This window comes from Cottoperca gobio, chromosome 17 (assembly GCF_900634415.1).
Source record: "Cottoperca gobio chromosome 17, fCotGob3.1, whole genome shotgun sequence".
NCBI classification, from domain to species: domain Eukaryota; kingdom Metazoa; phylum Chordata; class Actinopteri; order Perciformes; family Bovichtidae; genus Cottoperca; species Cottoperca gobio.
In genome coordinates this window covers 5,502,255-5,517,320 of record NC_041371.1, presented here as the reverse complement: position 1 = coordinate 5,517,320, position 15,066 = coordinate 5,502,255, and the positions used below count along the sequence as shown (strand labels likewise).

General features: G+C 44.7%; 1 protein-coding gene across 1 annotated transcript; it reads left to right on the top strand.

Moving 5' to 3' along the window:
- The first annotated feature begins 9,492 nt into the window (after positions 1-9,492).
- On the top strand, positions 9,493-15,066 carry LOC115022052 (transmembrane protein 200C). Its single transcript, XM_029452860.1, has 2 exons — positions 9,493-9,592; positions 12,886-15,066. The coding sequence occupies exon 2, from the start codon at positions 12,919-12,921 to the stop codon at positions 14,458-14,460; it is 1,542 nt and encodes a 513-aa protein (XP_029308720.1). The 5' UTR covers positions 9,493-9,592; positions 12,886-12,918; the 3' UTR covers positions 14,461-15,066.

Here is a 15,066-nt window from a genome sequence, read left to right as displayed (position 1 = left end):
CGGGAACTCTTCCTTCTGAAAGGAGCTGTTCTGGCACTTCAGACAAATCTGCCACCGGAGGAGGATAAAGTGAGAACACGTAGATGAAGCTGCACGGGCAGCTCTGACAAAACGAGTGGAAAATGTTTGATGTATTGCAATTCAGGACACAATGTGCTGATGTCGGGGTCAGATTGATCTGTCCCACCTTTAATGATGCTTAGAGGCTTTGTGTCTTGGCACACAGCAGGAGTCTCTGTAACGGTGTGTTATTTAAATGTGCAGAGCTTTTATACACTTGGTTGTTGACCGAGTGAGCTCCTTCATTAATGGACCCACGAACAGGACACTGACTTCATTTCAGTCACAGCTTTTTTCAGTAGAGCATTTGTTGTAAAAGGGAATGAAATCGCTGCATAAATTTGCTGCTGAAAAGTCGACAGGATGTGAGAGATGCTTTCGAGTGTGGCTGAACAAAGATCCCTGTGAAACAGTCACCATGCCTTAAACAGTTCAAGCTGTTTTAATTTACTCAACTACTGACTACTGTCAGTTATCTTCAGGGCTACCATGACAATGCTGCAGGAACAACGATATTTCACATTTAAACCCATTAAAAAGTTTTCAAATTCTAAGAAAATGCACAAACTAAAAGACAAATAAGTTAGTAAAGAAAGTTACACAACAAAAACACTACACACTAATATAAAGCAGCATTAAAAAGCATACACTAATAACCAGCACATTGACACAACACCACCTTTTTAATTGATCTGCTGAACTCGTTAACAAACAGTTGCATATTTACACATCCAGCAGCTACAGAGCAACATTAGCGTTCATTGAGAGTTGTGTTCCTGTCTACATGGTGAGTGCTAAATGAACTTTGACATGTCGGGCTCTGAAGGCCACTAAGTGTTCACCAGCTAGTTGATAACCGCTTCTGTCTGTCCTTTGGAGCGGCCGATAACACCGCTTTGAGGTCGGCGAGAGTGAACCACAACAGTAAGGTTGCGGGCTGGACAGCTATGAACTTCCAGTTCATTGATTTTTATACAGGAAGATCCATTTATATGGTGAAGAGTCGACGATGCACACCAAGGGCACCATGTGCATTAACATAAAGCAAAGGCAGAGCACATAAGCAACCGTCTGTGTCGATAATGTAGTTAAAACAAAAGAGCCAATCAGTCATTGTCCTGCCACACTCCACTGCTCTGAGTGTGTTCCAGAGGGAAGTGATGAGTAGGCACTCTCACCGGACCGTTTGGACGCAGGCCAGTCAGTGTGTAGCTTGCTTTGTTGTTGTGTTTCCCTCACCTCCACCGACTCTCCATTATTCCTGTCTCCCACTCGCACTCTCCCGTGCAGCAGAAGGTGATAACGGCAGAGTGTACTGCGTGTCGGAGTGCTTTTACACAACATGTGGTGCTGCTCGCACTCATAATGTTTGCAGGCTCTTTTGGCAGAGTGGATTGTTTACTACAATAATCAGTACTGTGAAAAAATGTGCTCTTTTTTTTGGCTTAATTTCCGGGGATTACGACGAACAAAGTGAGCACAAAGGTCAGACGTCTGGGTGTTATTGTTGATTCAGACCTCATATGCAACGGACCATGTCTGCAAATTGCATGCACGGCTAAAAATACCTCCAAAGTAAGAGGCTTCGTGTCTTAGGTAACTGCGGAGAAATTTGAATTCATATGTCGGTTGGAGTACTGCACTGCCCTACTCAGACGAGGCTTTTGTTTGTTATAGTCCTAGCTGCTGGGATATTTAACCAGATCGCATTAGATGTGGTATTCATTGATGTTCCTGTAGCATCCAACCAACTAACCATTTATGTTGCTTTGGTGCGTGTTGAAGTTGATTTGTTAGCCCCCTCCTCTAGCCTATTTCCCTCCAGGTAATGGATTACAGTCTCATGCCACATGGGACCCGACAGACTGAGAGTTGTGCACAAGCTGTCTCAGCGTATCAAGCCCAACCAACTCCTGCTGCTGTGTAGTTAAAGCTGCAACCAGTACAGCAATGCATCTATTGCAGTATTTCATACCAGCAGACCGAGACAGACGGACGTCACCCGGCTGACCTGTGACAACCGAAGCAACAACAAAAACAAAAACGGAAATTCAAATTAGGAAAAGGAAGTGGAGCTGGATAGGCCACACACTCAACAAAGTAAATATAAATATAAAAGATAATCTAGCAGGCACATTAATATGGAACCCATCGGGGAAGAGAAAGAGAGGAAGACCTTGAAGGACCTGAAGAAGAAGAAGCACAGAACTAGAGATTAAGGCTTGGGGGCTGTCATGGCAGCAACTGGATCCAAAGGAAGACTGGAGAGGATGGAAGGCTTTCGTCCGAGGCTTATGTCCCTCAGGGAATACAAAGGCCTAGGTAAGTAAGTATCACAGTCGATGTGGTAATATATTAAAGCTGCTTTAATCAATTCTTTTCACATTAAATATGTATCCAATAACTAAGTGTATGTAAAAGGGGTGGCTGGAAGAGATAAACCCACGGAGAATCGATCCTGTGACACCAAAGAGAGACGGACACAGTTAGCGAGTAGCTGTTGAACATGATGGAGGATTTAGCAACTTAAGAGCCGGATATTTCCCTGCAGACCAATAACAAAGGCAGAGTGAATATTGGATTTATGTTGGCCAGAAACACACCAAATATATGCTAATACTAATACCCTGGATGTTTCAAGATATATTCAGTATTCCCTGATGTCGCCGTGAGCGATACAGGCGCACCCCCAAGCATGCGTCGGCGCACGCTTCCTGTTTACGCCGTATACAAATGACTGAGTCAGCTCCCGACCTAAACAATTTATTGTGCAATTTTCAGTTTGCTCACTAGCAACTCCGATATTATCATTTGCACATCAATGTACGCAAAACTGAAGAAAATTGTGTTCGATCCTAAATCAGTTGCAGATCGTATTTGCCACACATGGCCAGGATGGTGATCTCAGCTGGCATCCACACCCTGCATCCCCCCCCCCCCCCCCCCCCCCCCCTAAGACATCTTTGAGTACTACTCAGCAGGCCAGCAGGATTCTTGCTGACCCCTGTCATGTGTTGAACTCTGAGTTTGTGCTGAGGCATTCTGCAAGAAGGCGCAGGGTCGCCTTGTGTAAGCACAATCGTGATAAACAGTCAGTTAAAAGGATCAACGTGCCGCTCATGGAGGCTCGTACACATGTGAAGTGAGACGTGATGTTTAATTTATGTACTGAAGTTTCTGTGTTCTTGAGATGAGATGCCAGAGTTCTGACGTCAAACGTCTCTCCCAACTGTTCCTGGTATCCTGTGTGCTGCATTTCACTGCATTTTCGACGACTTGTTTACGACTTGGTTTTCGCCGCCCGACGTCTCCTGAAAAATCAACTAATGTGGGTTTAAAATCAGAGTGGAAATGTTCCTTTCCTTTGATGTTATTTGCTTCCCTCCAAAGCACAATGACCTATATAAGTTTTGCCTTCTTGCTCTTTGATCAAACTTTACTTTGCTTTGCTTTGTGTCTCTTCCTAACTATTATTGTCTTTTCTTATGTCACCTTTTAATGCAGAAGATCAACGCATCAATGAGATCTCTCACCGCTCCCTGAACCTGAAGAGATGTGAGATTAATGCATATTTATTTGATTTCCATAATGCTGCCAGTGTGTGACGTCCATCATTAACGCTTAATTAGATTTATATTTGCTCGTTTGTGGTTAAGAAAGCTCTGATATGAAGGATATTGAAGGTGAAGCTGGATGTTCTCATCAGAAAGCGTCACAGATCTGTTGTAACTCAACTCGGTTCATTCACAGGGAGAATATTACTCTCTTCAGAATACACTAGGACCGTTTTTTTCAACTGTCCTTCCAGCAGTAAAGGTTAATTTGTCCGATAACACAAATGAGTCGGAGCCCGGCCAAGCCTTAATTCATTGGGAAATGCTGATTAAAATATTAGCATATAAAAAGATGAATGACCTCAAAGATGCTCCGGATAAAAGCAGTCAAAAGTGGTTGTGTTAGGTCGACCACTGAGATGAAACCCTTTGATTGGAAATACGTTTTCAGGCAGTTGCTACACAACTGGGAAATGTGTCGTGACGGAGATAAGTGATTAATGTGCTAAACATATGCATTGAAAAAAGACTGTCGGGTGAATAAGCAAACCGGGTTTTGGAGAGACTCCACGTCTTGAAATGTACAGAATATTTGACTCTTCAAAGTCAAAATAATAGAATGAAGTCACATCTTTCATTTACTGAGGAGTGCGGTGACTCAGTAGAGCTTTCTAATATGATTATCTAAAATATGCTTTCTTGTTGGTCGCACATCAAACCACCTGTAGTCTCTAAAAAACACAAAGTTAAGGTAATCACACCATATGTGTCGCACAACGAAAATAGGAATGGAGCTGTGAAAATGACACATTAGCCAGAATTCCACTTTGTCCTGAAACGATCGACTAACTCTGCATGAGCCACGATGTAAGTGCACGTATCCGACCAAATGTTCTTCTTCTCTCGATAGAAAGAATATTCAGTTTTGTATTCCTTCATCAATCAGCTTTAGATTCTAAGCGTCCAACAAAAATGCTAAAAAATGTAAATATTTTTTGCTTTCTCATCCTGCAGCCTTCGGCTGTTATGAGAAGCGGTGACGTAACTGAAGGTCACGCAGCCGACGCTAAGGCACCACATTCCTTCCGCTTGGTTCACCTGCTCAGGTAATACTGTGTGACCACTGCTGTATCCATGGCAATGAACCCCTGCAGATGCCCTCGACCCGGGCTCCTCTGACGGGCTGATTAGCATGCATGGATGAGGCCTCAGCTCTTCCCTGATTGGTCCTGTCAGCTCCTGGCATGGGCTCTGGCTCTGTCTCATCCCTGCAGAAGACCCAGCTGGCTGTATGCTCCCCTCCCATCATGCTCACGCCTGCTGAATTCCACATGACTGGACTCGTCCTCCAGGACCCGCAGACCGTGCTCCTGTACAGTGAATGTCAGTCGCAGAATGTCTCACTGAATCACACGCAGTGATGCTGTCTTTTCTAAAAGTAGGATCTCGAAATCTGCATCCAAAAAGAGGTTTTCCTGCACATTTGTCCACGCTATAAAATCTGTCTTATGTCATCATATTTCCTCTGGTCCCTCAGGTTGAGCTATTTTCTGTATTCCCCACATCCCTCTTGCTATTTTGCAAGTCACGCCTTTTGAGGGGGTGCCTTACATGAAAACATACTCTGTGAACAAACCCGTCAGCCGTCACTTCTGCCCTCTTATTTGATCCCCCACCGCCTCTGTCCCAGCCCTCCAGCCCGGATAAAAAAGGAACCTCTTCTAAGGTGTTTCGCGAGGCATTATAAAACGGTTGCCATGGATACCCAGTCTGAACAGGCTCCATATACAGGCAGCCGAAGAGGAAATGACAGATGCAATATTTCACTTTTTTTTTTTAAATTGCCGTTTCTCTCCTCAATACACAACGCTGATGGACCGTTGTGTTAAAAATGCCAAAGTTCAAGACCCTTAAAATAGGTGTGTGAGGCTGTTTGTTGTGGTCTGTAAAGCTGCATCGGAGGGACTGTTTTGCTTCTTGCTCCACCGAGGTGGGTTGAATGGTATTTTCTGCCTCATTTGGTCTTTGTTGTTTCTCCCTAAAGAGATGACCTATATTATCTGCGATGGGAGATCAAAGAAGGCTTTCTTACTGCGATCCCATGAAGCTTGCATCTTACAAACCCAGAGAATCAGTCCTCATTGCGCAACTGCCTCGCTGCACTGCAAAAACGTGGCCATGAAGCTAAACAGTGTAAAAACAGCTTCTTTGTAGCTGCTCAGCCTACAGGATTCATGATCCTGCAGTTTAGGAGGAGCAGAGCTTTTGATGTTGAGGGTCGTAATTACTGTCTTTTCTGGAGATAATGCACACTCTGCTCATTGTTGTTTATTATCCTCCTCATGAGCATCTTCAGAGAAAGTTGTTACATTTTCTTTTTGGGAAACTTTGGCACAACTAATTGTTGAAAGAGGTGTCCGAGTTCTCAAAGTAGGGCAATCTTCCATTACAGGAATGTTTTTATTTTACCCATGAATTCCCATTAGTTGTACCAGCCGATGATATGTGAGCTAATGCTGGCGTCTATTCCTGTTCAGGTCCTTGGCTGCCTATTCATTAGCCATTTATACTGGAAACGAAACAATGTCACCAGTGGGGAACCGACGACCTGCTGGGAGCAAGTGTCCACTTGCTCCCACCCTCACACTCACACACACTCCCCTGATCTTTTCTCCTCGTAATCCCAACTACTGATTCCTTTTGCCTGCTCCATTTCCAGTGGTCCGCGTGATGTCAGAGACGCATGACTGCCGAACACAGAATCGGATGAACCAGAAATGTTCATACTATGTCTCCATGGCCTTTTATCAGTTGCTACGGTGTCACGCATCTCATTAGCCACGACCAGAAGCTGCAGACGGACCCTAATGGTCATTGATCAAAAGAAGGTCTTCTCCCTACGGTGCCTGAGCAAACAGTGGTGCAGGTTGTGGTCGGGGTGGGAGGACTCTGGTGTGATTTATGAGGAGGTCCTCCATACCACTGTTGGAGTCGCCATTGTGCAGGATAATGAACATAGTGGAGCTTCGAAACTAAAGGTCCACAGATTGATGCGAGTGTGTTTTAAGACTATTCATATTGGTTCAATTTTGCTTTGGTGAAAAAGAATCATTTCTTGTTGACCCGGTTTTGTGCGCTGATAGCATCTGTTGTGGTTTATAATGGAGTTTGATCCTGTGGGGAATTTGTGGAGTTCATTCATTGCTGGCTGTTGGTCTTTGTATGGAATTTGTTGGTAATAAGGAAAACATAAACAATAATGCAAAAGCCTGCTCGTGATCGCAGCTCTCACGAGTCAGAAAGCCAGTTTCTTCACTCCTCGAATACTCACACCAAAGAAGTTGTTTTCAGTTTATCTGATGGCCCGTCATCTTCCTCAAATCGATAAAAGCTCTCAGCTCCTGTGTCTTTATTTTAAAGGCCACAGAAAGGAGCACTGCTTGTATCTCTCCAACTGCAAAGCCCTCTGACTCCTGCAGCAAAATAAGACAGTAATGATGACAACGTTTCCCGGAGGGAGTTAATCTCACTCTAAGCCCATACCCCAAGTTTCCACATCCCCAATTAGCCAGTACAGACCAAGCTTAAGAAATGAAATGAACTCCCTGCAGCTCTCGACGCTGCTTTCGATATATCTCTTAGCTGTGAACCAGCATATCGCATGCATACAGAAGGTCTGACAAGTAAAGGAAGCCAGAGGGCAAAGTGAATACTGTGCAGATACAGAACATTCAGTACCAAAGTCGGTTAGATGATCCACTGGAACTATTTTTGACACTTGTATATGTGAGCCCTACCCAGGTGCACCGTCACCTTGGAGCACGGATGTGTGAGTGATGATCTGTTCTTTGAGAAGCATCAGAGAACAGTGTAGAGGAGACGCATCATTCAAGGCGGACAGGGACGGGAGAGTGGCGTCTTGAATAACTGTGACAGATATGATATGATCACTGAGGATTAAATTGAGTTATTGAATTACTGCTGCAGTGTGGCTGGGAATGCCCCTCCCAAAGATGAAAGCCCGAATGTGACATAACAATAAGCTCAGAATCTCTCCAGTCGCTGATTCTTTTGTGTTCCGTGCCCTTCTTTACCCACTTCATCACCGTGCTCTAGGTGAGTTTAATTACCCGGGGATGTGTTGATAAGAAATGATTAAATATGTGAGGGTAAAGCCATTAGGACAAGGTGGAAAGTCTGCAAAAATTAATGTAAATCTTTTGCAGCTTCTGCAAGAATCTGCAATCTGGTACTCTTTCACTTTACTTCCCACAACAATGAGATGCCAATAATGTGAATTATTGCCTATAACCTATTCCTACATTGTGTAAAGACTAATGAATTTAAGTTTGTTTTCCTCCTTAATATATGCAATTAATTAAGCAGAACTTGTACGGACAAGTCTTTGGAACAGAGCACATTATCTGTTGTCAACAAAGAGCTCACACTGAATCTAAGACCTCGTTTTGAAGTCAAATCAGACTTAGTTTGAAACACACAGAAGAAGTAGAAAATATGTCAGGCTAAACTTGTTGTAAATCTCGGAGTGTGCCCTCAAACTGATGATTGGAATCAAGAGTTGTTGAGGGAAAGTAATCTCTTGAATATGAGATATGGAGGGGGGGGGGGGGGTGTGCAGAGGATGTGAGGTATGTGGTTGTGGTTGGATTCTGCAGCTAAAATCGAGTTTATCTCCAAGTTTATATATAAAAAGTCTAATGTGAAAAATGCACCGTAAATATTGCATTTCTGGCACCGAGCTGATTATCCACAGCTACTTAAAATGAGAAAGATAAGGGTACAAAGACACTCTGCACCGCCTGGTGAGGCTTCCACCTGTGCAGCCACCATGTATTCAGGTGTATTTCATATTAAAATGACTAATCTCAGTCTCAGGTTTTCTAATAGTGGCTGCCGCCTTTCTCTCTTGGATATCTTAGAACAACATATTTTGGAATACTTGTTCGCAGTGACAGAGTCTTAAGCCCCTGTCAGAAGCTCAGAAACATCTGTTGTGTGTCAGTAATTTCCTATATTGCAGAAGCTTAGAGCTACACCGGAAGCTGCTCCAGACCTCCAGACCTAACCATCACTGGTTAACACCCTGGATTAAACACAGCTCTTTAAAACCCCCGGATTATTCCCATTGTCCGTGAATACTTTGACTGCGACATGCACACTGTAGTTTTTCTCTGTTCCTTCCTCTCCTCTAATTTATTCCATAAACAAAACACATTTCTGGGTCATAAATTCGCAGTCAGCTCTCTGGAGCATCAGTTTTGTAATTCATGCTCCCTTTCCTGCCCAGTGCGTATCTGCTGTCTCTGTCTTCAGTCTCACATCCCTGGAACACATCTGGACTCTGTCATATTTCATTTTGTTAAACATGGGGACGCAGCCTACAAGCAATCATAGCAATGCACCCCAAGGGGAAAATATATTTAGAGGAAGGCACATGATGTAAGAGATGTCCTCTGACCACTGTATGTGCAATTTGAAACCCATAAAACTGTCATTTATTCATACATCGTATTGTCCACCGATTTCTCAGAGATATGCATGGTCAAATAAATAGCCTGTTCGTGCATTTTTCTCATTGCTGCCATACTAATTACCAGATCACCAGCAACAATTACAGGCCGTGGCAAAAACGCAACTGGCATCTGCATAACAGACAATCAAGTTATTCGGCAGGTTACTGATTTTTACGTACAAACACCTAGAAAAAAAATCTGGAATCGTTATGAGTAGATAAAATACAGTATGATTAATGTCCTCAGCAGACCTCGTTTTTCACGTTGCCCAATAATCACCACCAATGGAAATGCAGTTGGCCCGCCCCTGCCGGTTTATTGTGAGTCCGCGTTCAGCTGGAAACCACTCTTCCAGACTCGGCACCAAAGTGGCGCACGACGACATGCACAGCTGAACGAGGAGTGCGCCTTGGAAGATGCTTGCTTGTCGACCCACAATTTCTGGTAAGAGACTCGCTATTTTATCGTTTCATGTTTTATCACCTCCTGCGTCTTCACCTCCAGCTGCATATCCGTGCTTCTTTTGTGTTTAATCTTGATTCCACATTGACTCCTAGCAGGCTGTATCGAGGCAGAGCAGGGTTTAGGGAGTCTTTTTAATTGTGTAACAGATTCAGGTTTAGTTGAGGAGTGTTTATGATCTCCAATAAATCGACAGCCAAGAGTTTTGATGTCAGGAAGGCGTTGGACTTGGAACAATGCGCACTCCAGTCACTTTTATCCGTGCGGTTAAAATGATGATTTTGTTGCAGTTTTAAGGCGACATTTTGGTCTGCCTTAGATATGTGATAGGCTACATCATCTGTCAGATATGCGAGAGACATAAAGTAAATGAAGGAGGAATGAGAAAAAAAAGCTATATTTTAATGGCGGATCTATTAAACCAGTTGAACTTTTATTACGACTCTGATGTTGCAATTAAATACCGATTTATAATAAGTTAGTATTCATGCATTGGGATAACGGTATCATTATTACCACACCGCTGGTTGTAGTGTTAGGTATGAAAGCATGGGCTTCGTCAGGCCGTGGAAGAGGTATGGATGTTTGTCATTTGTCTGCACCTTGTGAGCCCCCCCCAAAAAAACAGTGTTTGTCTCTATGCTGGAGAGATGCGTCGCTTTGGCTCTGGACATTTTCAGGACACCTCCGACCTCCACAGCACCTCGTATGTTTGCATCACGGGCTTTTCCAACAGAAGGGAAACAGATGCGCTGTAATGTCAACAGTCGATTACTCATGCAACATTGCGCGAAAATATGCGCCCCCGCAGCTTGGACGGACTGAGCGTTTACACCGGCCTCCTCTCCATCCTGCCAGACGAGCAGCTTTTAGGGAGACAAACTGAGTTGGCAGCTTCCTGCTCAGCACCGCAGACACAGTCCGACATGTCCACACCCACTTCTGATCCACGTTACTGCTGCCCTTCTCCTTCCAAACATAGAGAGAGGTCCGCCTACGCTTTATCAGTTTTACTGCAGGTTGACTTTCTCTCGCCCGGGAGGCATTTGAGTGGTTAGTGGATGAGATATACTGAGAAAGTCGCTATAAACAGCAACTGAGTACCGGTGTGTTGTTTGCAGAGCTCTGTGTTTCACTTTCCGCTGTAATAACTTGGATCATAAAGGGATGTCAAGGATCTCCATCGTCAATGTTTTTCACTGTTAAGGTTGAGAAAGCAACACCCAGAGCAACCTTTTGTAAACGTCTTAATGATTGCTGCTCTCAGGGGAATTTGTGGAATAAGTTATTCATGAACCTAAGCCCTAAGTCATACACAATTAGGTGTGATTAGTCCAATTAAATACCTAGCTACCAGCACAATCAAGGAGGGAATGCTTAAGTCTGTCTAATTAATCAGCCTTATCCTCCGATTATCATTCACCACATGTGGCTGGAACTCACAAGCAGATGTCTGTAATCATGATGTGAGTTGGTGGCTTCATTGCCCTTTGGACTGCAGCTTCTCCCGTTGTGCTGCATAATCAGAAAACAAATGGATCTGATGGGGTAGAGGCGGTGTTTTGGCGTGTAAACAAATGGCTATAAGCTCATGTTGTGATGTGCGTTGTGTGAAGGACACTGTCATCTTGAAGCACAGCTGGCGTTTGGTTGATGGTGAAGGTGATTTGGAGGGAGAGTGTTGGTGGGAGAGAGGACGGGCAGAGAGAGAGAGAGAAGGAGAGTAAGGAAGCGAGAGTGAGGTGGAGAGAACATGCCTGCTGGCCTCCTGTCTGGGCACATTACATTGTCATAGGCTGATATCGCACAGCTGAATATAGATAAATAGCACTCCGCTGTCAACTTGGGTATTTGTCTCTGTTTCGCTTATATCATTGTATTTATAGACCCAGCAGCAGATGGATGTTATTTGTTGGTTTACTGACCATCTGATGACTAATATTGCATCTGACTTTGGTGCAAAGAAGCAGTGCATGCTCTACCTGTAGGATAATATTGTATACAGGGCCAGATTAACCCGCTTGTGGATGCTGGACCTCCTTCCCCTTTTTCTTCCAACCAATTTTGCCCCACAAAGTATTCCCACGCTGGAATATTAAATCCCCTCAACACATCAAATCGGAAGTATTTCTCTATATCATTAAATATTCATGACAAAAACAGTACAAAAAAACAAACATCTTTTAGGTTGTAAGAGTTTGAGATGTTCAGGTACTGCTTCATCAGGACTGTGAAGGTGCTGTTTCATCAGATTGGATTGACAAACGAGCCACTAAATGTCATTAGATTTGGATTCTGATCCTGATTAGCGCTCATAAGTACATTAAATTGTGTTATTCCAACGGTTTCCCGCCCATTTCAAACCAGTAACAAGAGAAATGTGACATAACCAAAACTTTAACTGTGGCACAAATATGTGCATTTATGTTGTAGTAAGATACTGACTGAGAACATAGATTTTCAGGGCTTTAAAAAGTCAGAACTAGATTTTCTTTTTAATGATTAAACCGAAAAACGCAGCCCAGTGTTGCTAACTCCTTTCCAATGAAAGTAGCTAGCAGCACTAGTTACACAAGTCGCTAAATCTAGCAAGAAAGTCGACAAGTTGGCAACACTGACGGCCGTCCTTTAAGACCTCCCTCCAAAGCCACTCCCCCAAAATGATCATAATGAGCGCAAACAAAGAACATGACATTTTTAAAACCCACAGCTGTCAAACTAGTAGCTTGTGGTCGACTCCGATGATACACACGGGCAGATAGACAGGCAGATAGGCAGGCAGACAGGCAGGCAGACAGGCAGGCAGACAGGCAGGTAGACAGGCAGGTAGACAGGCAGGTAGACAGGCAGGTAGACAGGCAGGTAGACAGGCAGGTAGACAGGCAGGTAGACAGGCAGGTCGGTGGAGTTATTACAGTCACCGATTCCAGATTATTAGTATTAATTCTTTTCAGAGCATTTGATTTATTCCTTACTGTCCAGATGTAAACAGTAATTCAACAAACACATGTTCTATAATCTATAATGTTTCTAAAATACATTCCCCAGTGTAGCTTTAAAGCCCTTAACATTTAAGTTGATATTGTGTTTTAGTCGTACATTTCATCAAACACATTTCTAAGTGATTGTCACACAGTGAACCGGGGCCTTCCCGGTCCCTGGTGGGTAGTTGCCAGTTCCAGCTGGTCGATAAATCAGCCCTGTATGTATAATAAATCTCATGTGAATCATTAACCTAATGCTCTCTCTCTCTCTTCTACTTTGTGTCCTGCCAGGTTGAGTGACAATCCTGCTGTCCAATCGCCACCATGATCGCCACAGGTGGCCTGTTGCGCATGAACAGGCGCCAGGATTCCCTCCGCTCCAAAAACCGGGCGGAAAACAAAAGGAAGCGGAAATCCAAGAAAAAGAAGAAGAACGATGTGGTGGTGGTGAAGGGAAAGCTCAATCTTTGCTCTCCTGCCGGTTTTGTGGCTGCTGTGGGAATTGTGGTTCTCATGGTGGGGATTTCCATGGCGGTACTGGGCTACTGGCCGAGCCAGAACCAGCAGCAGTACCAGGAGCGCCGCAGAACCGGAGGATACCATGGCAACAGAATGAGCTACTCCAAAAGTCCACCTGTTCCCTCCAACTTGACCCGTGATAAACCTCAATCCGGACGCACAAGTTTATTTAACCAGAGCCATTCTAACAGCAGCGCCCCCGACTCCTCCCCTCACTGTGGCTTCCTGTGTGACTTCCTGAATAATTACCTGTACTCAGACAATCTGAAAGTCTTCGGGCCGCTGGTGATGGGAATTGGAATTTTCCTCTTCATCTGCGCCAATGCAGTCCTCCATGAAAACCGGGACAAGAAAACCAAAATCATCAACCTGAGGGACATCTACTCCACCGTTATAGATTTACACAGCATACGGTCAAAGGAGTACTCGCCTCTAAACGGATTGGTGAACTACACTCAGTCGAGGAGTGCTGAGGCCCCGTCGGCCGCATTCCCTGCAAGCGGGATGCTCACTCGTGGCTCCTGGCCCTCCACTGGACTCGGTCTCCAGGGCGAGTTAGGCGCCGATGATGTGTTCAGGCGCCCGTCATTGGCCAGCCGGCCTCGGAGCTGGTCCAGAGATGTCCAGACCTTCACCGACACGGTCTACAGCATCTACAAAGACTACAGCAATAGCAGCGAGCAGGCCCCGCAGCCCCGACAGTGGGAGACCACCTCCATCGTCACCTCCTCTGTGAACGCTTTCACCCTCCCTGTGATCAAACTGAATAACTGTGAGGTGGAGGGGTCTGAGAGAGCGGAGGCAGAGGGACACTCGGAGGATGAGGTCGTTATTGAGACAGCTGTGGAAACCATTAGCGAGGAAGGACAAGCCAGCGGCAGCCAGATTGACGCCAAGGAGAAGGACTCTTCGATGACGGGTTCCTCCCCTCCCCATCAGGGCCGCGAGGACAGAACCACAGACACGGCTGACCAACAGGGGGCGCCGCATGATCAGCATCAACCACAGTGGACCCAGCTGTGTCCTGTTGCCAGGACGATGGGGTCACAGCTGTCGCTCAACTCCCTCACGGATCAGCCCAGGTCTGCACGCCGCTGCAGCCTGTCTGTGTCTGTGAGTCTTCAAGGCGACAGGGCCAGGCGCTTCAGCTGCCCTCGTCTGGAGCGCTCCAACAGTAAGGGATACATCAAACTGGCTGACCTGGGGGGCGAGTCCTTCGAAGCCCCGGACACAGACACTTCTTTAGTAGCTACCGAACAGGAAGTAGCAATGGACGCAGCAGCAGCGGAGGAAGAAGCTCAGGGAGAGGACGATCTGGTGACACCCAGCACCTCTGCAGAATCCTAGACTCCATTTATTGCCTGATTAGCCTCTGAAAACTCTTTGATGTCTTGTTCTGTGCTTCGTTCCTTCTTCTCCGATGTGTGAAGCCGGTTATTAAAGAGGAAAGGAAACACGGAGAGTAAGCAGATAAGGACTATTGAAACATAGCCATGAACACTCAAGAGCACGGCTCTTTATACATACCACATCCACAGCTCAATATTCAGATGTAATTTTTCTATTTTTTCAATGTAGCAAGAGCAATACTAAAGACTTGTAAGAAGATTTAGTAAGGATTTGTATAAAAAAAAAAGAAAATCTGATGAGTTTTAACTTTTCTTTTGTATAACAGTAGGGCAAACATTGTAGCTTGTAGAATTGCCAAAACTGTCACTGAGAACTACTGTCTGACATGTTGTACTGTAGCATTAAAATATGCCACAGAAAACTAAATAGTCTAGAATTGTTTCTCTACATTGTTATGTGAATACCACGTGAATAGGTGAACTGAATTGAATCTCAGGTAGACGTTTGGCTTCGGAGCAGAACCTTGAGGAGAAGGTCTTACCTATGTGCACACTTGTTTATTTGAGACATTTATGGTTAAATAAACTTGACTGTAACACCTCC

Bases quoted from the DNA above. Each gene is read 5' to 3' on its own strand.
- LOC115022052 (XM_029452860.1), top strand. From the start codon at position 12,919: ATGATCGCCACAGGTGGCCTGTTGCGCATGAACAGGCGCCAGGATTCC.